Below are 23,438 nucleotides of genomic sequence, written 5' to 3'. Positions count from 1 at the left end.
AGCTGTCATTAAAAATTTCATTCCTTTCAAGGAGCATGCTTTGATTTTTCGTTCTATTATTTGATACCTCCCGCTCTCGGCGATCCCTTCAATATCGACAACGAGATAGTCTACTATATTTCAATATTATTCCATCTGTCGATTAATGAACGCTAATGAAGGTAAACAAGAACAGTCGATCAGATAATGATCACAAAATTATGATCAGTTGATCGTTTCATATATATTACTCTTTGAAGCGTTCGATAATAGACTACACTGGCTTACACAAGTTGACAAAAAAAATCTGCGCTGGTTCAAATGGAGGAAAAGCATGAAGTTTGGGGTCCTCAGAAACATAAAAAAGCAAAGCAATCCACTTTAACGATCAACCGGTCTTTTGTGGTCTCTGTTGCAAGATTCTGCTCATTTCTAGACGTCCGTAGGTTATGTGTGGTGAGTCACCCAAAACCTCTTTTACGTAAATGGACTGACGTTTTACTTCCCCATCCGATAGAAGGCGTGGTCAGGCAAATCTAGTCTCAAAAAATGCCACCGGATCCATCTGAGATAGAACACGGGCCTGCTGGGGTAAGAGGCTACCACGCTAACCACCAAACCACCTCCAAGACAAACAAAAATTGCATGCAATTTGTTGGTCGGTGCAAAAAATGTTAATTAACTGTTAAAAGTTAATAACATGAGATGAATGTTTTAATTTATTTTTTGATTTATTATAAAAATGATAAATTAAACTCATTAGCTCATAAAAAATTGTTCTTCAATTCCGACCTAAGGACCTCTGCCCAAAAGAAACCACTTCCTACCAGCACTGCTACACTTTCACCTTCTATAAATACACTTCCACAAATACACACCCACTTTGCAGCAGTGTCTACGATTAGGCTTCGTTGAGTCCACCGGCACTCAAGAGCACAGGCATCAGGAATCGCTTAGAACGTCTGTCGTGGAAAATTCAATTTAAAGGAAAACGTTTGGTGGGTGCGTTCTCGCTGGCGTATTTCCGCTTCCGTATTTCTCTTCGACGTCGCTCGTCGGGCACTTTCTCCTTCGCCCCACGCTCCTGAACCTTGCTAACCTTTTTACGGTATATCTTCCGGATTCAGGCCCCATTTGTGCGAACAGAGTGGCTACCGAACCACTCTTCTTCTGCTGTGGTGCTGTGTGATGTGAGGATTAAGTTTGATTAACCTTTATTTATTTAAACTTATTTATGGAATTTTTAAGCACGGCAAAGGACGAACTTGACGGGGCTTGGATTGAGTTAGCGAGCGGTTTGGAGGGTAATGCTTGTTCATCAAAACTTTTATTAACCAGATGAAAAAATAATATCTGTGCAAATTGAAAATGTTTTTGTTTTTACTCTGAGAAGCTTGATTATTGTTTTAAAGTGTGTTTAAATTTGGTTTTGTCAAATTCGAAACTGATTTGCTTCAATTTTTTCTTCTCATCTATTGTACTGGTTCAATTTGTATCTTTCGAGCAGCATCTGTCCAAGGAGAAACAGGAAATAATTCCGACATAAATAGGCATTTCCACAGTGGAGCTTGAATGCGACCAAAGATAGTTGTCGGGGACAACTACTAAACGAAAAGCGCAGGAGAAGACAACGCGTATTTTGCTATATCTATCTATGATGGAGCATCTGCGGTTGAAAGTTATTCATAATATGATTGAGCGTAAGGCTGATAAAAACAAGTAACAAGAGAGGATGCCGTCCATCTCGGTAAGATCGATTTAGCCTGATGGGAAGCAGCTTACGGATGATTGACCTAGATTGACAAATATCGTTGTTCCGCAGCGGTACCGTCAGGACAAGTTGAATTGGAAAAGTTTGATAGGCAATACACCTGATTGATTGGAAGTGCCTTAATGGGAGTTGTTGATGAGGACGGAACGGAATTTTTAATGTTATGTTTAATGTTAGTTTGACGGTGAACATTGTTTCGTGAAAATTATGCTACCCAGAATTTTGCACCATAAGCTGAATATTGTTTCTTGAGGTAATTTAGGCCTCTTTCTCAGTTATGAGCAGAATCAGTATTTATTAATCCAGGACATGTTAGATCACTCACGATAATTTAATGGTACGATCATTTTAATTTTATTCAATCCAGCAATAGTTGAGAATTACAGATAAGGAAAGGAGTCATCAAAGAAACAAAAAGTTGCCGTTTGTAGAAAATTTGATCGCATGAATCTTTTTATTATGTAGAACCATGTGGGGCAAGATTAATTAATATATATTTACAAATTATAGATAGTTCAAAATGAAAAAAAAAGTTGCTTAACAAAGGACAATAAGATTTCTAGCACTCAAATTTTCGATAGTATTTTTTATTGACATCTGAATATACTGCGAAAAAAACATGCACTGCTTCTTGATGTACAAAAATAAATATTAGGGAAGTTCAAATTTAACTCATCGCCTTCCGTTGCAGAGCTGAATTTCTAAGGTGTACTAATCCAAAATCTGAAATATGAGCACAATTTTACGAAAGCTAGAGCAGCCTAAGCCATTTTCGTGTTCGTTACGGAGAGCTTCATAAAAATATCGATATTAAGTACCTACTCCAAATGAATTGCCAGAAGCCGGCTTATGATGTTGACATGAATTGAAAAAAAACTGCCAACATGCTCCCTATACAAAATCGCATGGAAAACGTATTCAGCTTGGGCTGCTCGAGTTTTTATCCCATCTAGCTAATGTTAGAATGATTTAGAATCATTATACCCATACAGTTCAGCTTTACAATAGAATGTGAATAGTCAAATTCGAACCACCCTAATAAATATATGTTTTCCTCATCCCCACTAAGATATTGGGAGTATCCGCTCGTTAAGAACTTCAAATGTACAAACCCAATGTTTGTCCGGATCAAATGTCGTAGTAGGTTTCAATTTCCTTCAACGCTGCCTGGAAGTACCTGCGGCAGACATTTTCACCCCAGAATGCACCGTAGCACTGATTTTGCTCGAAGCAGTAGTAACGAATTCGGTCCGAATTGTGACTGCAACAGTTGGCAATTGCCCACGTGCACTTGGAGGGTTTCTTCCGGTTCTGATTTCCGGTGCCAGAGCCAGAAACGTCATTGTTCGAGTCATCTCCACCGGCTCCTGGGAAAATATCGAATTTCGATGAAATCATGGGTGAACCTCAGGTGAATCGATTTAGCGACAAGGCGAGTTTGCACTATAGATCCACCTGGGTAGAAACATTTAAAAGTGTAACGACCATCATTGATGCTTTCATAGCCTACTACGAATTGAACGTGCATTTTTTTGTTGATGTGCTACATCAATGACTTAGTTACACGCTAACCACAAACAAATCATTTCACATTACAAATGAAGAGGTTCTCCACATTCTACAGGCTGGCCGTGTGTCGTTGTACGAACTATTCTGCGTGCATATTTATCGAATACGGTGCAGCTTATCCAAAAATAATACATGCCATGCGTCAACAAGAAGCAAGTGCAAGCTATTGCCATTTACCTAGTCTATTTCCAACTACAAAAAAAAAAACACAAAAAAAGAAACACAATCAAGTAAGTTTACGTTGCTTTATAAATAAAAGAGAGGCGATGCTCCCAGCAAAATAGGGCCACCTTGAAACGCACATGGTGCACACACTTGACACTCGACTACTTACTGTCAGAGTCAAGGCCGAGACTGGACCAATCGTAGTCGTCATCGCTGTTGTGCTGAATCGACGGCCGTGGAGTGGTCGTGGTTCGTCCGGGATCTCCAACCGTGGCAGTTTCCGGCCGGAACGATGCCTGTGGACGCCTGGTTGTCGGGGGAATTCGTCCTAAAGGAAAAAACAACAACAATGCACAAACATACACACACAACATTGTCGTTATTAGGCAAAACTGGCAAACGAAATAGGCATCATGTGGCGGGGTCTGCTCGTTGTGATCGAAAACACAAATAAGTTATAAACTGAACCCACATCAAGTTCAATCTGTTACAGATGTTTCTATTTTTACCCAACGGTTCATTTTGGTGTTTCACCCTTAATGGGATGGCCTTCGGAGTTGGTTGGAACTGATTTTTATCAATTATGCATTGGATTGAAACTTTAAATTAACTTGCGAGTCAAACACGATCAATGGTGGTCGTGAGTTAGGAAATGAAACGAAATTTGGGTGAGTAACGTTTAGAATCATTTCAAAGTAATGAAGCATCGGCCGCAACCTTAAGATTTTATGGGCCGCCAGGTATAAGCTTGTCATTTATTTAAAAAAAAACCCATCGCAGTGCATTTCCGTCTTTTTCAGTTTTTAAACGCCATGCGTCTCCATCAATACATATGTGATGGATATAAAACAAGACTTTGTTCCAAAAAGCAGTTGATACAATTTAGTACAACCACATTTTTTTTTGTTGCTGGCCTACATGAAATATGAATGATAATTGCCAAATTGTTTAGTTCTTTTTGAATGTATGTCGTGATATTAAATCACCTATACGTTTTATCAAAAAATGCCTATTTTATATCAAATTAATCGCCAATTAAAATTCAAAGGGTTATGACTGTTTGTGTTCCAAGAACAAAACAAAAAAACGCTTTTAATATTGCTTACCTTGCTGAGGCCGTGGCACTGAAAACGAAGAAGAATCAATTAAAATTAAATTTCGACCCACGTTTAAAATACTCACTCAAATTATAGTTTACTCTGTTATTGTCATACACGACATCGAAAACGAACCGGTCTGGATTGTTCTCAAAGTTGAAGCGATTACCGAGGCCACCATCAACTGGACCTTCACCGTTCGGAGACGGGGTCGGAACGGGCAGATAGGTCCGATCCGGTGGCGTAGAGTTGGGTCTTCTGGTGGTGGTGGGAGGAAGATATGTCCGATCTACGGTGGCCGGCGTAGTAAACGGACCTCTGTTCCCGTACGTAGGTCCAAACGGCAAGCTCGGCTGCTGCTGGTAGACCGTTGGGTACTGCTGAGACACCACTGGCGGCCAGCTACCGACGGAATATACCATCTGGGGCACCGTGTAAGAGTAGGACGCCACTGGTTGAACGTACCAGCCTTTCAATACAGAACGTTGGCATGATTTATGGGAATAAAAAAAAGCAGCAAAATTGTTCGATATTAAATGTTACGCACAAACACGTACACACACATACCGTGCCTCTTGGAGCGTCGCGATTCATCTGCGTCTTCGGTGGATTCGGCACCGCGTCGAATTCTCCTGCTATTGGTTCGTTTCGATAAAGGCACGTCGGCGGAAGTCTCGGGAGAGTCTTTTAGCTCCGCAGGCAGATAATCGAAATATTTCTTATCGTAGATTGATTTCTTCGATTTTCCGTACTGTTGCGAATCTTCGACCCAGTCTGTTTCCACGAACTTTTTCGAGGATGATTTATTTGGTTTGTCTCTCCGCCGCACCACCCACGATTCCGTTGGCTTTCGCCGTGTGGCCACATCGGCGTGCTTCGAATCTGTCAAAGGAGTAAAGAAAGGCAGATGTATTGAATAACCCACATCAGCGTCGCACAGTCCGTTGCATGAAAACTTGAAAAGAGTATAAATGCTATGGAATCATTCTATGAAAGCAAACGCCTCCAAGGATTCATTCTTAGAAAAGGACGTTCAATGGAGGCTCTTGGTATTTTTTATCGGATTGTATTGGAAGAGCTTCTGGGTGTCCGTTTCTTACAGGACACAACGAAACACAACCAGCTGTTCTTTCCTCATGCCTCATTTCTGCACAAAAGCAAATAATCTCCAACTTCCATGAAACTGAGTGTACGACGCAAAGCACATTCACGTATTTAATGCAGACCATTTTCTTAAGGGATTTAACGCAAAGTACACACATCTTGTAGCGCTGAAGTATAAACGGCATCAGCATCCAAGTCGAGTCGAACTCAAAATCAATCCCAATGGTATCGAAGGGGAAAATCACCCCGTGAGGATGTTAGAGAAGCGAAGAGCAAATTTTATTCACGTGTACTTTGCTTGTGTTTGACTTTTGTTGCTCTGCGTGCTAATTTGTGCCCCTTGCAATCGCGTGGGAAAAGTTTACGCTCGTGGAAAACAGGTCGTTAAAGTTCAAAGATAAAATGTTTACACACATTCCGTACGAGCGAGTTTCGGGGGTTTTGCTGCATGTTTTGATAAGAATGCAACTTTTTGAGAAGCGCTGAAAGTTTAATCAGTTTATTTCTCTGGTACTGAGATGTTAGCTATCAGTACCATTCAAAAAGAGTTGATCTGAGTTTTGAAAGACAATAATGTTTACTTTTGTGTTCTTATTTTGTTATGGACTATTTTTAGAAAAATACGTTCGAGAGTTGACTATTTGATGCCCGTGTGCTCTCTTGCCTGAGTATATCAATCGGACCGCGCACTGGACTCACAATCCAGAGGTCGCCGGTTCAAATCCCGAGGCGGACGCAAAACAATCTAAGTGTAAATTTAGGTATTCGGTGCCCTCTCCCCGTGCCATACCTTCACACTTAGGAGACCCGAGAGGTGGAGTCTTGTCGCAAAAAGAACGATACACGCCTGAGGATCCGTTGACGAAACCGCAAGGTTTAAGAGGGCCACATTATAAGGTGTTATGTCGATTCCGTTCCGTGATCTCTTGTACTAAACATTCTGGGATCCCTATCTAGATAAAACAAAAGAGCACAATTAATTTAATTTTCAAAATAACATTCAAACTGTTAATTTAGAAAGTGATTTCTTTGGAGCAATCGTATTCTGGGGTATCTACAATCACTTTACTTAAAAAAAAACTTTTTAGACATGTTATCCTAGGCCTATATAAGCCATTTTTGTGTATATGGAGCCAGTAGTACTCGAAAATACCATTTGAGAAGGGCGTAAGGTATTTAAATATTTTTGTATTTCGCAATTTAAAAATTACTGTATCTAGAAGCCGTTGAGTCGTATCAAAAAGTGGTCAAAGACAAACTTGTAGGAAATTGGACGGGCTTTTTGAAAAAAATACACGCCACTTCTATGAGATTTTTCTATTTTTAAGTCTAAAACTTAAATTTAAAGGTGTTGTCACGATTTTTTTTCGTTCCATTTTTTTGAGGAAATAGCCTAAGATGTTACCAAAAGACTGACGAAAAATGCAGGATGGTATGTCCCTCTTAAAAAAATACAAAAATCATTTACTAAAACTGTTTTTTTGAAAAGTGGTCAAAACGTCAAAATTTTCAAAAACTAATAGTGGGAATCGATTCCCCAGACAATTTTACATAAAAGTCTCTATATTGACCATTGTCCTATGTCCAATCCTTGGGAAGATACAGCGGTTTTAAAAATAAAAATGATAAAAAAATGGGGTTTTTGATGGTTTTTTGCAATATCTATATGGCAGACTTAGTTTTTCAGTCTCTTAAATATTTTTACCGGAAAGCTCGTCCAATTTCCCATCAGTTTGCCTTTGATAGCTTTTTGATTTGACTCGTTTTGATATTTACGGAAGCTAATTTACTATCCAGGTTTCTACCACACTGGAAAAAATATTCCCTTTTCAGTTATTACAATGTAATAAAGCTTATATCTGTAAGCCCTTACATCCAATTGAAATGCTGTCAAAGTCAAACTTTCCGGTAAAAATATTTACGAGACTGAAAAACTAAGTCTGCCATATAGAAATTGCAAAAAACCATCAAAAAACCCATTTTTTCATCATTTTTATTTTTAAAACCGCTGTATCTTCCCAAGGATTGGACATTAGGGTGGGTACGGATTTTGAAAAGTTCTCAGATCAAGTTCTGGTGTGGTTCCCCTTATAGGGCATACCCATAGGGACTCTCACGCCAAATTTCAACTCATTTGGTTGAAAACTGGCTTGTCTCAAGCGAGTACAAGTTTACATGGGATTTACTATGGGAAATTTTGAATTTTCGTTCATTTGCTCCTACAGGCCTGGGGAGAACATGTAGAAACTTCTAGGATGGCCAGAAATGAGCGGAATCGTCTGGAGAATATCTTTCCATAAGAGACAAGGTCGATTCGTTCAACCTCCATCGAGCTCAACGGCAATACATCCGGGGTTTTCGAAACCAACGGTTTTCCCCAGAAAAGCATCAAATTTTCCTTAGCATGCTATGAATGGTTGATGAACACCGCGACGCCACATGTCAAACATCTACCACGTGGACTAGCATCGCCTATGAAAAACATTTTTTATTACTTTTTGAACTATACAATTATCATTCATTGTGATCTTGATACTATTTAGCTGTACTCTAAACCTCCAAATAAGAAAAAAACTGTTATGGTGCAAATTTTACAATCACGTGGTAGCTGTTTGACATGTGGCGTCGCGGTGTTCATCAACCATTCATAGCATGCTATGGAAAATTTGATGCTTTTCTGGGGAAAACCGTTGGTTTCGAAAACCCCGGATGTATTGCCGTTGAGCTCGATGGAGGTTGAACGAATCGACCTGGTCTCTTATGGAAAGATATTCTCCAGACGATTCCGCTCATTTCTGGCCATCCTAGAAGTTTCTACATGTTCTCCCCAGGCCTGTAGGAGCGAATGAACGAAAATTCAAAATTTCCCATAGTAAATCCCATGTAAACTTGTACTCGCTTGAGACAAGCCAGTTTTCAACAAAAAAAAAAATCAAATTGTTCGCTCTACAGCATTGCCTTGGCGTTCTCGATTGCGAGATTCCTACTCGAAACTAAGTGTCCGAAGGCTTGATTGTTGAGGCAATTGCAAACCTCTTTTTACACCTTAGCTTCCATCCACCCCGGGATTCGAACTGACGACCTTTGGATTGTTAGTCCAACTGCCTACCAGCGACTCCACCGAGACAGGACCCAGGGAGACGACTCCTACACCTGGACTGAGCTAACGACCTAACCTTTTTTAGGTTAGTCCGGGGTCAACATTTACTTCCCGTCCGACGGAAGGCGTGATCAGACAAATCTCGTCTCGAAAAATGCCACCGGGACCGTCTGGAATCGAACCCAGGCCGACTGGGTGAGGGGCAATCACGCTTACCCCTACACCACGGTCCCGTCAAGTTTTCAACCAAATGAGCTGAAATTTGGCGTGAGAAACCCTATGAGTATGCCCTACAAGGGGAACCACACCAGAACTTGATCTGAGAACTTTTCAAAATCCGTGCCCACCCTATTGGACATAGGACAATGGTCAATATAGAGACTTTTATGTAAAATTGTCTGGGGAATCGATTCCCACTATATGTTTTTGAAAATTTTGACGTTTTGACCACTTTTCAAAAAAACAGTTTTAGTAAATGATTTTTGTATTTTTTAAAGAGGGACATACCATCCTGCATTTTTCGTCAGTCTTTTGGTAACATCTTAGGCTATTTCCTCAAAAAATTTGAACGAAAAAAAATCGTGACAACACCTTTAAATTTAAGTTTTAGACTTAAAAATCGAAAAATCTCATAGAAGTGGCGTGTATTTTTGTTTCAGTGTATTTTTTTCAGAAAGCCCGTCCAATTCCTACAAGTTTGTCTTTGACCACTTTTTGATACGACTCAATGGCTTCGAGATACAGTAATTTTTAAATTGCGAAATACAAAAATATTTAAATACCTTACGCCCTTCTCAAATGGTATTTTCGAGTACTACTGGCTCCATATACACAAAAATGGCTTATATAGGCCTAGGATAACATGTCTAGAAAGTGTCATTGAAATCGGAGAGGGTCGGGTACAAAAGTAGCAGAAAAATTCCTGATTTGAGCTGGAATTGCTCTTACTGAGAAAAGAACGTTACTGAGAAAAGTACGGCCGTCATCTACAATCAACTTAGACAACTTGCTGGGCTGATATCCGTTGCTATGCAGTTGTTTGTTTACCTTTGATATGGAAACGTCAACTTACCGTAGATTTTGAAATTTTTCGAACCTTACGTAATGTTTCTAATTTGACAACTTTTCCATCGTAGAAGATCAGATTCATTTCCATTGATTCAAATTCCTAAGCTAAGTGCAATTTTCTAATTATTCTTAAAAGGTAGAAACAATAAACATGAAAATGTAATTTTTCATTCTTCTGCAATGAATAAAATAACCCTCATAATCATCCTTCATGTTTTATGAATCCATCTTCAACCTGCTGAAGACGATGATTTTCGCCATAATTTCTGCGGGTGCGGTTTCCGGCATCAAGTTCTGGTGACTGGGCCCGAAGTATATACAGCACCAACCCAACCCCGTACACTTTCGAGCTAATTTCGGAAGCAGCGACAGCGGCAGCTCGTCTGATGACGGGGACTTTCGTACTAATCCACCACGCAGCAGCAACAGCGGAGTGGTAGCAAATTAATTTTTCACTCTTATCCGTGGGGCTCACCACCGCGTGCCAAGTCCGGAGGATTAACCGCGTGGTTCAGAAGATGGAAAGCTCGGTGCTTTATGTGTCCCCCGGGGGTGGGTGGGATAATAAGGGCCAAATAAGCTAGCTGAGCGGTTTCGCTGGGATTGATAGTTGGAACGATAAAAATGGCTCACTTTATGTTTTCCAAGTAAATATAGTTGGATAATTTTAGAATTTTGTTTTGGTTGTATCTTAAAAAAAAATCCTAAAAGTTCACTTTTATCTATTTTTATTATTATATACATAAAAAATTTCGACGGTTTTGTTCGAACGCGAATCAGTTCACTACGGAGCGTCGGATCGAGGTGCTTTTTCTTGCGTTGGGTTCGTATAAGCCCAAGGAAGGTTCTTACGCTAACTAATTGACACTTTGGCCACTCGGGACCCGATTCCGGAGCATCAGCAAATTGTATGGAGAAATTTACGTAAAATTATTTTTTAATCACAGGAGGCTGAATAAGCAACAAATCAAAAAACGTCAACAAACGAAAAAAATAGGCAGAACGAAGTTTGTCGGGTAAGGCTTGTATATATATAAAATTTCGACGGTTTTGTTCGAACGCGCATCAGTTGATAACGGAAAGTCGGATCGGAGCGCTTTTTGTTGCGTTGAGTTTGTATAAGCCCAAGGAAGGTTTTTACGCTAATTAGTTGACACTTTGGCCACTCCGGAGCCGATTCCGGAAAATCTGCAGATTGTATGGGAAAAGCTGCGTAAAATCAAATTTTGATCACAGGAGGCTGCAAACAAGCTTGAAACGTCAAGAAACCTAAAAAGGTTAGGACGAAGTTTGCCGGGAAAAGCTTGTTTTCATATATAAAATTATAGAGGTCTAGAGTTTAAAGAAAAATACCATAGACATTTTTTCAAAATACAAAATATACAGTACAGAATATTTAATATATTTTATTATTTATATTATTTAATATATTTCATTTTAAAAATTTCATCCAATATACACAAGAATGACTGTTACTCTTGAATCTGTCCAAAATATTTGCAAGGTTTATAAAATTTGAGGGCATGATGCTTTTGGTCTATTTGTTTATAGAAGAAGTAGATTGCCAGATAAAGTTTTTGTGTTTTTGACAAAGTTGCTTGCCTTACAATTTTGTAGAAGGTAACAAATTAAAAAAAAAGTTGGATTTTTTCATACAACCTAATCGAGAACAAATCCGATTCTTAAACAAGCCTATAAACAAAATACCAAATGATCATTCCAGTTTGACAGCTCGCCCAGAGCAGACGTGTGTCCTTTGATTGGAGCTTAGCGCGTTTTTGACGGTGTTTTTTTTTTAACTTTCGCCGACGGCCATGGCGGCGGCCGCTCCGGCGGAGAGTGTGTGGACGGAGCACAGGACTGAGGATGGAAGGCCGTTCTACTGGAACGCGGCCTTGAAGAAAAGTGTGTGGGAGAAGCCGGACGGGTTCCAACCCAAAGCGCAGGCGGCGACGGGCATGGAGGTGGAAGACTCCGAAGGAGGAGGAGAGGACGGGGGCGAATTTCGTCCCGTTATCAAGGTTCGGCGCAGGAAGGCTATGGAGGAGATCACCGTCGCCGATGGCCTGGAGGTGAAAAAACTGCTCAGCAACAACATGTTCAGCCCGCTAGCGGAGGAGAACAACAACAACAACAACAATGCGAACCCAGCCGCAGGAAAATCCACCCCGTGGTACCAGAATCCGGCAAGTCGGCCGGGGAAAAGAAGCAGCCGCCGCTGGTGGTGAAAAATACAAGCTTCGCCCGCCTTGCGAAGGTGATGTCGACATGTGATGTCCAGCCGGAACACAAACTGACGCGGTACGGCACCAAAATTACGTGCTTCAAGAGGGACGACTTCGACACGGTGCAAGCCCACCTGAAGAAGAACAAGGTGGAGTTCTACACCTACGGAAGGCGCGGTGATAGACCGCACCGGGTAGTGATGAGAGGTCTTCCGAACCTGGAACCGGATTACATCAAGGAGCTGCTCAAGTCGGAACATGAGCTGGACGCCTTGGAAGTTCACGCCATCAAGCGGAAGCAGCAGCTCCCCGCCATCGATGAGACACCTTTCGTTGTACTCTTCTCCAAGGGGCACACCAGTCTCAAGGAGTTGAGTAGCAAGGTTAAGAAAGTGGGATCAGTCGTCGTCCGGTGGGTGGCCTTCCGGAACAAAGAACCGCACGTGACCCAGTGCAAGAACTGCTTGCAGTTCGGTCACGGAACCAGTAACTGCCATCTCAAGCCCAGGTGCAGCAGCTGTGGGGGTGCCCACAGCACGGAAAAGTGCAAAGCAGAAGAAACGGAAGCCAAGAAGTGTGTCAACTGCTCTGGATCTCACGAGGGTCTGGACCGCAGCTGTCCCAAACGTGCGCAGTTCATCCAGTCGAGGCAGCAGGCGTCCAAGCCGAAGCCGCCAGCATGGAAGAAGGACAAACAGACTCCGGCTGTAGCCGCGTTCACCGCGGCGGATTTTCCTCCGCTACCTGGAGCGGTGCCGTCCGTCGGGACGGAAGAAAAGCATCCTCGTCCCGCAGGAAAAAGTCGAGAAAACACTGGCGCCGGCGCCGGTGCAACCCCGAAGGAGCAACCAGGCGAACGGAAGCTGTACAGCGAGTCCGAGCTGTGGACCATTTATCGAGAATATACACTCAAAATCAGAAGTACCCTTCAAAAAGGGTTTTATCTACCCTTTATCTGTCATCCCAAAGAAAAAAAAACCCTTTTTGAGGGTTACTTCCACCCTTTTTTTCAAGTTCACCCGTCGTCACCCTTTAGAAAAGGGTTACTACCGGTAAACTTGAAAAAAGGGTGGAAGTAACCCTCAAAAAGGGTTTTATTTCTATGGGATGACAGATAAAGGGTAGATAAAACCCTTTTTGAAGGGTACTTCTGATTTTGAGTGTAGAGTTCGCTTGAGGCAGTGCAAGACACCCGAAGAACAGATTGATGTGATCGCACACTTGTTGACACATGGCACGAGCAAATGATCATCTAATTCAGTTACGGTTTTTTTTTCTTTTCTTTTATTATTTTCTGTACTATTGATCCTCGGTCCTAACCTGGTCACAGCACCTAAAAGGACCTAATAAAAATAAGTCATGAACAAAAAAAAAAAATACCAAATGATGAATTTCAGGTTGTTATTATTTATCGTGTGTTTTGTAAAGTGTCTGCAACGAATCAATTATTGATCTATTTTTTGGTTCAAAGGTACTGTTAACAAAAGCTTGTCGGAACCACAGTATGGATAACTTAAATTAGTTTTAAAAAGAACTTGCATCTTAAACGAAAAAAAATCAGTTTGTCTCAATGATTCAAAAAGTTGAATTTTAGTATACTTAGGTGTCAAGCAAATCATCTTGAATATTTTTCAACCAAGCTCAAACAATTTTGCAAAGACGTCTCCACAGCACCCCAAACTGGCAAGTTTGTAATTATTGTTGCCCTGGCCACGGGATCGATAGAACCGCACCAATTTTTCGCGCAAAAACTTTTCGGACCGAACCCACCAAACAGAGCGAAATAACCTTAAAACGGCTAACCGCAAACGATGACGGCAGCGACGGAGGTGGCGTCGCGACGCTACCAGTAGCAGCAACCGTTTGTTGTTGTTGCTCGCTGAAAAGTCAATTACTTTTTAATTAACAATAAAACTGTAATGAATTAATTAATTTGGTTCTTGCCGGCCGCCACTGGCTACGCTAAGCTCTTTTTACCTCAATGTTGGGGTTCGTAATGGTGTCGTCTTCCAGAAACGCGCAATCGAATCTCGAAGCTTAACATCCGCAACATTGGAGTCGATGTTTGTTCATTAGTTCGCTAATGGTGAACCTGTGTTTCGCTGCACGTTCTTGTACACTTACCCGAAACAACTTTATCAGCAGTGGCAACGGCAGTGTCTCGTCCGTGATTGGCAAATTCGAGATCAATTTCCTGTCCGTCTAGTCCCTGGACAAGGGGAAGCAGTACGCAGATGCAACAGCAAAGCACTGCTGCAGCCACAACGTGACCAGGCCACCTGCTCCAAGGTAACGACGACCTCATCATGATGAATTCTGCAAACAATAAAAAAGGAAAACTTCAATGAAAAGCCGTCGTCGTCGCCGTCGTTCAAAATTTGCGTCAATGAACGGCTGTGTGAGTTCCTGAAAAATAAAGAAATAGACTATTGTCACGAAGTTTGTTCTTCGCGCGGCAGATGTGGAAGGCTGCTAACTCAAATTATGTCAGCCTGGGAGAATCTGGAAACCGTCGCTGTAGACACGTTTGAAAGCGTGATTTGTGGAAATGTCTCTGGTTGTCGGTTGTGAATGACTAACGCGCTTCAAAGCACTCGCATCAGATAGAATAATTTGGTTATGAAAACATCCGCCGAACAGGATTACGTTTTATCGCCATGAACAATTGCGTGTTGATGGCTTCTAACTGGCATTAATTGTCTAGGCAGTCGTCACGTTTCAACTCGTGTCATTAAATATTATCAAACATCTTCATGACGGTTTAACGGTGTTTACTCATTTATTTACCAATGTTATTCAAAATGAAATCAAAATTTTGGCAAGCTTTTTGAAACAAATAAAACCATTTTTTATGCAGCACACATTTTTTCATACGATTTAATTCTTATATTAACATTAAAAAAAAAACAAACTACCACACAGTGTGTTTCTTCTAACAAACTCAAGTTAGAAAAACGGCAACATTCTTACATTCTCTACAATCTAAAATGCTATTAAATATTTTGTGAATCTATTGGGTATTAAATAGCTTTTTAATGAATTACTTAAAACGGTGCACATCAACTTTTGCATCAAGATTATTGTTACTTCAATCTTCAGAGTAGTTTTCCCTAGTGGAAACTATCGAAAAAAAAATTATTCATCCCCTGATGTATTGTCTGTAACGTAATTTACAAATGTGCAGGCCTGGTCCCATGGTAAGAATTTTAACTGATCAACAGCATAGGACAACCAGTCGTGGGACTACAAAATGTTTGTTTATGTTCAGCGCAAAAGAATTGCTATTTTCGACTTTCACGTTCTAAAGAAAATTACGGTTTAACCACACTCTGCCGATATATTATACATAGTTTATCATAGCTCAAGATGCGTTACATAAACAGCTTGAAATGGTCAAATCGAAACATTTAAATACAGTAGTTGTTCGGAAAAAAATGACGGGAACCGTGGTGTAGGGGTAAGCGTGATTGCCTTTCACCCAGTCGGCCTGGGTTCGATCCCAGACGGTCCCGGTGGCATATTTCGAGACGAGATTTGTCTGATCACGCCTTCCGTCGGACGGGAAGTAAATGTTGGCCCCGGACTAACCAAAAAAGGTTAGGTCGTTAGCTCAGTCCAGGTGTAGGAGTCGTCTCTCTGGGTCCTGTCTCGGTGGAGTCGCTGGTAGGCACTGTACATTTTTTAGAAATGAGTATTTTTTAAATATTTCTCTACAAACCTCCAAAAAAATATTGTATATTGCAATTGTATTGTAAAGAAAACGTAGCATAATTTTAAAAATTCTATACATTTCTTTAAAGATCCTCTGGCCTTGGCAACACTTTCACAATTTACAGAAATGTATACAATAACAATGGGACTTGTCTTCACTCGTGAACGTCAATTCCAAAACTGGTTTAATACATTTAAAGTCAACAATCCCACAGTCAGCTTCTCTGGTCTAAGTTCGTTCACTTTTTGGTTCGTGGAGTCGAAAACTTGTCGACACGTTGTTAGCCTTGGGGACGTTCTAAAGCACTGGGGATATCTTCTATACTCTGAAAAGATTCTAGTAGAACTACGTCATTAGATTTGAAAGAATGTTTGATATTTAATTTTTATTTATTTTAAAGCTAAATCATTCAAAGCTAAATAATTAACAAAACCATGAAGTTACGTTGCAATCATAACACTATTGATGACTCGATTACCTTACTTTGTCACACGAGTAATCACTCAATTTAACTAAATTTGATTCCAAGTACCAAGGTTAAGCTCACTGACTAAACATATTGTCGTGACACAAGAACAATTCGTCGGTGCCATTACAGAGTCATGATAATTGTCACCTGTGTTTGAATCATTCGAGCATACAAAGTACATCCTACGAATTCAACAAAAAGTTGCTAATTCGTGCTTGGTTGTTGTAGCGTAGGTTAGATTAAGTATAGACTTTCGCTTTTTACAAACCCATCTCAGCTTAATTTTAACATTTAAATTCCAATATCTGAGCATCAAATCCCATTCAAGTGTTGACAGGCTCAGGGCAAAGTTTACCAGGGCTTGCACGATTACGATTAGCCACAAATCTTTTTCTCGGCTGTGGCGATGACGTGATGAGTCCAAGAATCAAGAGGTCAGGGCTTGGGGACTGCTCAGTGCCGTTGATTATTATTAATGCGCGCCCGCAACTCGATGTTTATCCGCGTGGCTGCACAATTATCCACCGGCGATGTGAGTCACGTTCTGCACGATGAGACTGCAATGGATCTTAGTTTCACCAAGAGCTTTCTGTCAGATCCAGACACTTTAGTGTGGTCATTTTGCTGCGCTCATAAAATCTTGTAAGAACGTTTTAGGATGTAGTGTTCACGGCAACTTGACATAATCTGCTATAAAAAATCGTTTTGATGGTTTAATCTCATACGTACTATAGTGAATTGATATATATCATATAAGGTTTGAACAATTGTGGGATTAGAAAGGAAATTTAATTTTTATTTCGAATCTGCACTGCCCATGTTCGCATAAATGTCCCATATGCAAAAACAGCAAGCTGAGAAAAACGCATTTGAAGTTTGTCCCACACATAAGGCTACGTGTTAAGTTTTCACGGAAAAACAGGATTTCCTCCTGATTTCTACAACAAAGTACTGGATGTTATAGGCTTTTCGGAAAGAGCACACGATTTTGAACAAAACTGCATCAATAACTCAAAAGTGATGAAAATGCATATGGGACATTTATGCGATCAGGGGCAGTGCATGTCCCTCAATATTTGCCTTCTTCACCTTACTGAGGAAAAGCTATAAAATCATTCGAGAAATGAACTCGTAGACCAATCATCATGTAAACTAGGGTGCCCAGAATATGGGACTTTTTTCAAATCCTCACTCCCAAAGTTGAATTTTGTTCCTTGACTTATTTTAGGACTCTGGGCGAAATATGAGCAAAATCGGTCATCACTTACCTATTGATACTCGGAGGTGAAGTTTGTATGGGAAAAATCGAAAACCCAAGTTTCTTACGGTTTGGTCTGCACGGTGGGCTACTTCCATCCAAATATTCCCAAAAAAAATTCCCAACATCCCAGCTGTGAAACTTTATCCTGAAAAGTTATTACCCGAGCAGACGGAAATAACTTGGGAATAACATTTTTTGATTTTTGAAAATACTAGGCCAATAACATTTTTTGTTATTTATAACAGGATTTGTTATTCGTCGTTATGGTTTTTTTGTTATTGGATTGTTATTGAAATAACGGACCAATAACATTTTTAGTTATTCTTCTGACAAATCTTTGTTATTGTTTTTTGTTATTTTAACAACTAATCCGATCATCCCAATAACAGTTGGCGGTATTCTTCCATAACAAAAAATGTTATTCCAAAGTTGTTTTGGCTTTAGCTTAGCTTAGCTTAGCTTAGTTAACCGTACTCTAGCCGAGCATAAAGCTCGCAATAGCTAGGTTGGCGCCGATAAGGAAAATAAATGCGTCAGGAATGCGCCGAATGACACATTACCACTCATTTGTCCTTTTGGTCGACTCCTCACGATCAACGGGGGAAGTGGGGGAGGGATGTGATGATTGGATACCTTATAGAGATGCCTAAGAACTTAGACGACCTCCAAGATATCCGGATTTGGAAGGGGAAAGGGATTTATGGGATACTGCACCGACGAGTGAAGTAGTGCGAATTGGTTGTTATATATAATTAAAATTGAAATGCAGTACAATAATAAGGATAAAACTAGAACGCTCTCACCCAAATCCAGGGATCATCCAACCCGCTCCGTAAACATGCGCTGCCGAATGTGGCCGCCAAGTGGTCACCGCCTGCCTCCGTCACCGTTGAACTGGCTTCCAGCTTCCGCAGCCACCTGGCCCTGATTTCCTCCGGATTGAGCTCCATCTCGAATTGCTTCTTCTTCGCTTGAGATACTTCCACTTTGCGGCAATTTCTTCTTATGTTAAATCAATATTCCGGATATTCTCAAAAATTCGTGACGGATCGAAAAATAAACGCGCCCGCACACCACGACTACTTCGATCTATCTATTCCAAAGTTGTTTTGGCTTTCAACCAATATCAGACCAATAACAAATTTTGTTATGATAACATAAACTGTTATTAAACCCTTATGCAAAAATTGATTTTTCAAGAAGATTCCATAACAATTTTTGTTATTTTAACAGTATTTGTTATTGAAATGGCATGAATTTTGTTATTACCGTCTGCCCGGGTAGCGATTTAAAAAAGTCATTTTTGTATGAAAAACGTTTTTTTCACGAACTTTAGCTCGAGTATCAATGGGTTAATCTCATCCAATTTCGCTAAGAATTTACACAGATGCTTATGTATACCTATCGACTCAGAATCAAATTCTGAACAAATGTCAGTGCGTGTGTATTAGGGTTGTCCAAATCCGGACTTTTTTGGGGCTACCCCCTGAAATCAAAGATTGACCCATCACTAGGCTAAATTCCAAATTTGAGCTCATTCTGACCACGGGAACCCCTCCCTCCAATCGCTTAAAGTTTGTATGGGAAAAATCGTCAAAATGTATGGAGAAAAGCAACTGTTTTACTTTTTTACCTGTGGAAGGCGCCATAATTATCCGATTCTTTCCATTTCTCAAATGTAGAACCTTCATTAAATTTAGAACAACTTTCCCGAAGACAGCATATTTTTAGGATTTTTTCCCGCGAAGTTATTAGCGCCCAAAACTGACCCTTTTTGCGCGGCCAGCTGTAAGGGGCTACCTAACAACGATGTTTATTTCCAATTCGTACACGCACGTGCTCTCTCTCAGGTTCAAACTCTCTCACGAGCTTGCTTGCCTGCCTGCCTGCCTGTTTACCTACAAGCGCGCGCTGTTTCTCTGCTTGGACTTTTGTCGCCGTCGTCGTTTTCGTTTGCTATCCGCTGCGCTGCGTTCTTGACATCCAGAGTTTTTTTGAATAGGACCAATAAACTATTGTCTTTCATATGTTTATAGGACCTTTTAAAAAAAAAAAAAAAAAAAACGCTAGACATGTTTATTATAATGTTGAACTAAAATACCAGGTTTGTTTTGAGATTTAAAATTTAATGTAATATGTGATCAACAATACATATCATATAATAAGAGCGTGTGAGAGAGAATACAAATTTGATGAATTAGTTCATCCATGAATCGTCATCTGTTCTGATCCAAACCTAACAAACGTTTTGGAAGGAATTTTCTTTAGTTTTTTTTTAAAACTGAATCCAAATGAGTATCTTAAAAGAAGGCCGCAACTGCAAGATCTGAAGGTAGTTAACGATTGTGCAGAAAGAGATGTTTCCTGAATCGAAAAATTTACAGGTAAACTAACAAAAAATTAAAAACAGTTGCAATATTTGTTGCAGGTGGTCTAGGATCACAGAAAGAAATTTCCAGAAAGAATAAAAAAATAATTTTAGAGAGTATGAATGGAAATTTGCAGCAATAATTGTAAAATTGCCTTGATTTGTTCTGATTTGTACTAAAGTATATTTTTGTTAAAGCAAACTACCTAATGGAACAACATTTGTATTTCCTGAAGATTTTTTTTAAATAATTGAATCATTATCATGTTTCTTTAGCATATACGAAAAACTGCGTGTAATGCTTGGAAAAACAAACAAACCCTGTTCTCATGACATTTGCTGTACTTTTTCAATCGAGCCTAAGCTCTCTTTTCTTTAAACTATTTTTTTCAGCGCAGTTTATTTTTTATTTTTGACATAATTTAAGAATTTATATGCTAAATATATCTCAAAACAATCCTGCTATTTTAGTTGAAAATTATAATAAACATACCAGAAACGCAGCGCAGCGGATAGCAAACGAAAACGACGACGACGACAAAAGTCCAGCAGAGAAACAGCGCGCGCGCGCGCTTGTTGGTAGCCAGGCAGGCAGGCAGGCGAGCAAGCTTGTGAGAGAGTTTGAACCTGAGAGAGAGCACGTGCGTGTACGAATTGGAAATAAACATCGTTGTTAGGTAGCCCCTTACAGCTGGCCGCGCAAAAAGGGTCAGTTTTGGGCGCTAATAACTTCGCGGGAAAAAATCCTAAAAATATGCTGTCTTCGGGAAAGTTGTTCTAAATTTAATGAAGGTTCTACATTTGAGAAATGGAAAGAATCGGATAATTATGGCGCCTTCCACAGGTAAAAAAGTAAAACAGTTGCTTTTCTCCATACATTTTGACGATTTTTCCCATACAAACTTTAAACGATTGGAGGGAGGGGTTCCCGTGGTCAGAATGAGCTCAAATTTGGAATTTATCCTAGTGATGGGTCAATCTTTGATTTCAGGGGGTAGCCCCAAAAAAGTCCGGATTTGGACCACCCTAGTGTGTATGTATGTAAGTCCGTGCACCGAAAAAAATTAACTCGATTTTCTCTGGACTGGCTGAACCGTTTTGGACCGTTTGAGTCTTATTCGATTCGTCCATAAGACCTTAGTTAATATTATTATGTTTAGTGAAGTACTTCAAAAGATATGCTGAAAAACGATTCTGATTCTGACTAAAGCTCAAAAGATTGTAATAAGGCCATTTTGTTATACATTTTTAGAAAGGTATTTGAAAGATAAAGGATAAAGTTTCACGTTAATCGAAAAGGGGACGGGGTAACTGCTGTGTGAGTTGGTGGAGAATTACCCCGGTGCAACTTGGCAATTTTTTTAGTCAAAAATTTCAATTATTCAAAAAACAACAGTAGGGTCCTATGTTAATTTTTATGTACAACGGTAAAACACACGACTAAAAACCCTTTTTGATCACTTTTATTTAATTATTTTATTTTGACGGTACACACCAACCAGAACTTTTTCCACCAAGATTTTTGATACACAAATTTTAGTCTCTTTAAAACTACGGTAGCAATTGATATATTTTGTCCATTCATCCCTCAAAGCACTATCTACAAAACATCTTCCAACAAATTTGGACTATTTTTACAATCAGATTGTTACTAGATTGGGTCCGTAAGTTTGACAATTTTGAAATAAGAAGAATGACAAGACAACATTTTACGATGGTCCCCTTTAAACGAGCTGTCAAGTAGGTAAATTGTAAATTGAATAAAAAAAAACGATTCAAATCCTTTACGGTCGTACCAATTTATAAACCAAATATAAAAAATATATATATGGTCTTTTATTCCAAAAGAACAATGAGTTTTGTTAAGTTTAGAACAAAGCATATCGTTTCTCAAACTCAAGGCTATCCAAAGATCGATCGAAAATACCGCAGCTTAATAATCTCAAACCAAATGGGTGGTTCTGGTTCTGAAATCTGGTTGATTGAAGTTAGTTTGTGATGTTTGCCAATTGTGGAACAGAAACGTATTGAAAAGTTATTTCCAGATAGATATTTTCATAATATTGGGTTTTATTTGTTCATTATGGATATGGTAAAAGCTTAGGTTCAGATCAAATGAATACACACAAGAAAAGACGACAAATTTCCCTAGAAATCAGGCTAGTTTTTTAAGCACTAATTTGCCCGGCTGATGCTAACACGGCGATAACGACACGCCCAGTATTCTTTCTTCCCTCAAACAAAATCGTGCTCCAGAATTCGTATGATGAATTTATGGGTGATCCCAAAGTACGCGGAATTTTTCGCTACACCACTTAAAATCTATTATAAAATTAACTGAGACGAATGTTTGCGCATCCATAAATCATTTCAGCAAGTAACACTGGCGCGGGCGGTGGTCGTTAAAAACTGAGTTCGGAAATCAACTGCCGTTGGCCTCGTAATTTATTCTTCCATGCTTTTACTACTACCGGCTGCCGACTGGCGAAAAACAAATATAATTTGTAAATTCTTCCTGCGTGCCCGGTGTGCGTTCGTTTTTCCGCACGTATAATATATTCCATTTTTCTATTGCTGTTGTTGCCTCTATACGGATGATTAACTCGTTGAGATATTTCTGGCAAACGAGCCGGTTCGGTTCTGGAAGTGGCTTATCGATCAAGAGTCCACACCTCTTATATTCGCTTCTCAACACTGTGAATAAATTTTATTTTTACTTTGATCGAATTTCTAAGGTGGATTTCAAGTTCATAAATGTTGTTTTCGTAATTGCAAAAAAGAATTAGGGAATCTATAAAGGAAGCCAAAGCGAAAGTTTACTGAAGAACTAGGAATCACATAAAATCTGAATCACTTCACCACCCGCTTCAAATCCCTTGAATCATACCATTGACTTTTTGTTGTTTGATGAACAATTGTGATACAACTTCGAGTTGAATCACTTGTTGATAAACGGTAAACACAAACAAACTCTGATACGCACAATACCATTGAAGTACTGACAAACTTGATTGCAGAAAGCTTGTCTATAAATGTAGCAAATTATAATTTTCCGCTTTTTGGAGGACATATTTCCTGTGAATGTTCACAAACTATCTTGACTGTGATTCAATGTTTTTTGATTATAACAAAATCAATTTTGACCATTTGTGCTAAACACACAATCCCCGCCACTGCACACAGCACGTACTTTGTTTGCAGCCTTGTTTAGCAGCGACGCATCGATCGATTCCGTCGAGTTCGATCACTTAGCAGCTCGGACTACGATTGGCCAGTCGCCGGCGTCGTCGTCTTCCCTGTCTCGATGACGTCGTCTCTTCTCACCCAACCAGAAGAATCACAACAAAACGGCAAAAATAATGCTATTCTCACACGCGAACAGGCGAGCGATGTCTCGACGAAAAACGAGCAACGAGCGTCCGCTTTCAGCGACTTTACTTCCGAGACTGAATTGGTCTGGCGGCGCTGTTTTGCTGCTGGCATACAGATCAAGCATCAAGCGGGGCTGAACCGGAATGAGTAGCAAATGAGCGTGTTTTCCCAGCTGGCT

The 23,438-nt window shown here is 40.0% G+C and overlaps 1 protein-coding gene across 5 annotated transcripts; it reads right to left on the bottom strand.

The window, feature by feature from the left end:
• Positions 1 to 2,194: 2,194 nt before the first annotated feature.
• Positions 2,195 to 23,438, bottom strand: LOC120431709 (uncharacterized). Of its 5 annotated transcripts, none has more exons than XM_052710725.1 (8): positions 23,051 to 23,438; positions 14,203 to 14,394; positions 5,149 to 5,463; positions 4,667 to 5,050; positions 4,591 to 4,608; positions 3,654 to 3,812; positions 3,497 to 3,511; positions 2,195 to 3,117 (listed from the first exon to the last, which is right to left on the bottom strand). In XM_052710725.1, the coding sequence occupies exons 2-8, from the start codon at positions 14,384 to 14,386 to the stop codon at positions 2,879 to 2,881; spliced, it is 1,314 nt and encodes a 437-aa protein (XP_052566685.1). In that variant the 5' UTR covers positions 14,387 to 14,394; positions 23,051 to 23,438; the 3' UTR covers positions 2,195 to 2,878. The 5 variants fall into 5 exon arrangements, with proteins under 5 accessions (XP_052566685.1, XP_039452761.1, XP_039452759.1 ...); XM_039596827.2 differs by having other exon boundaries at positions 23,213 to 23,438; XM_039596825.2 differs by having other exon boundaries at positions 23,079 to 23,434.

This window comes from Culex pipiens, chromosome 1 (genome assembly GCF_016801865.2).
Source record: "Culex pipiens pallens isolate TS chromosome 1, TS_CPP_V2, whole genome shotgun sequence".
In the NCBI taxonomy this organism is placed as follows: domain Eukaryota; kingdom Metazoa; phylum Arthropoda; class Insecta; order Diptera; family Culicidae; genus Culex; species Culex pipiens.
Note: the sequence above shows the minus strand (reverse complement) of the source record. Positions and strands in the feature narration are given on the sequence as shown.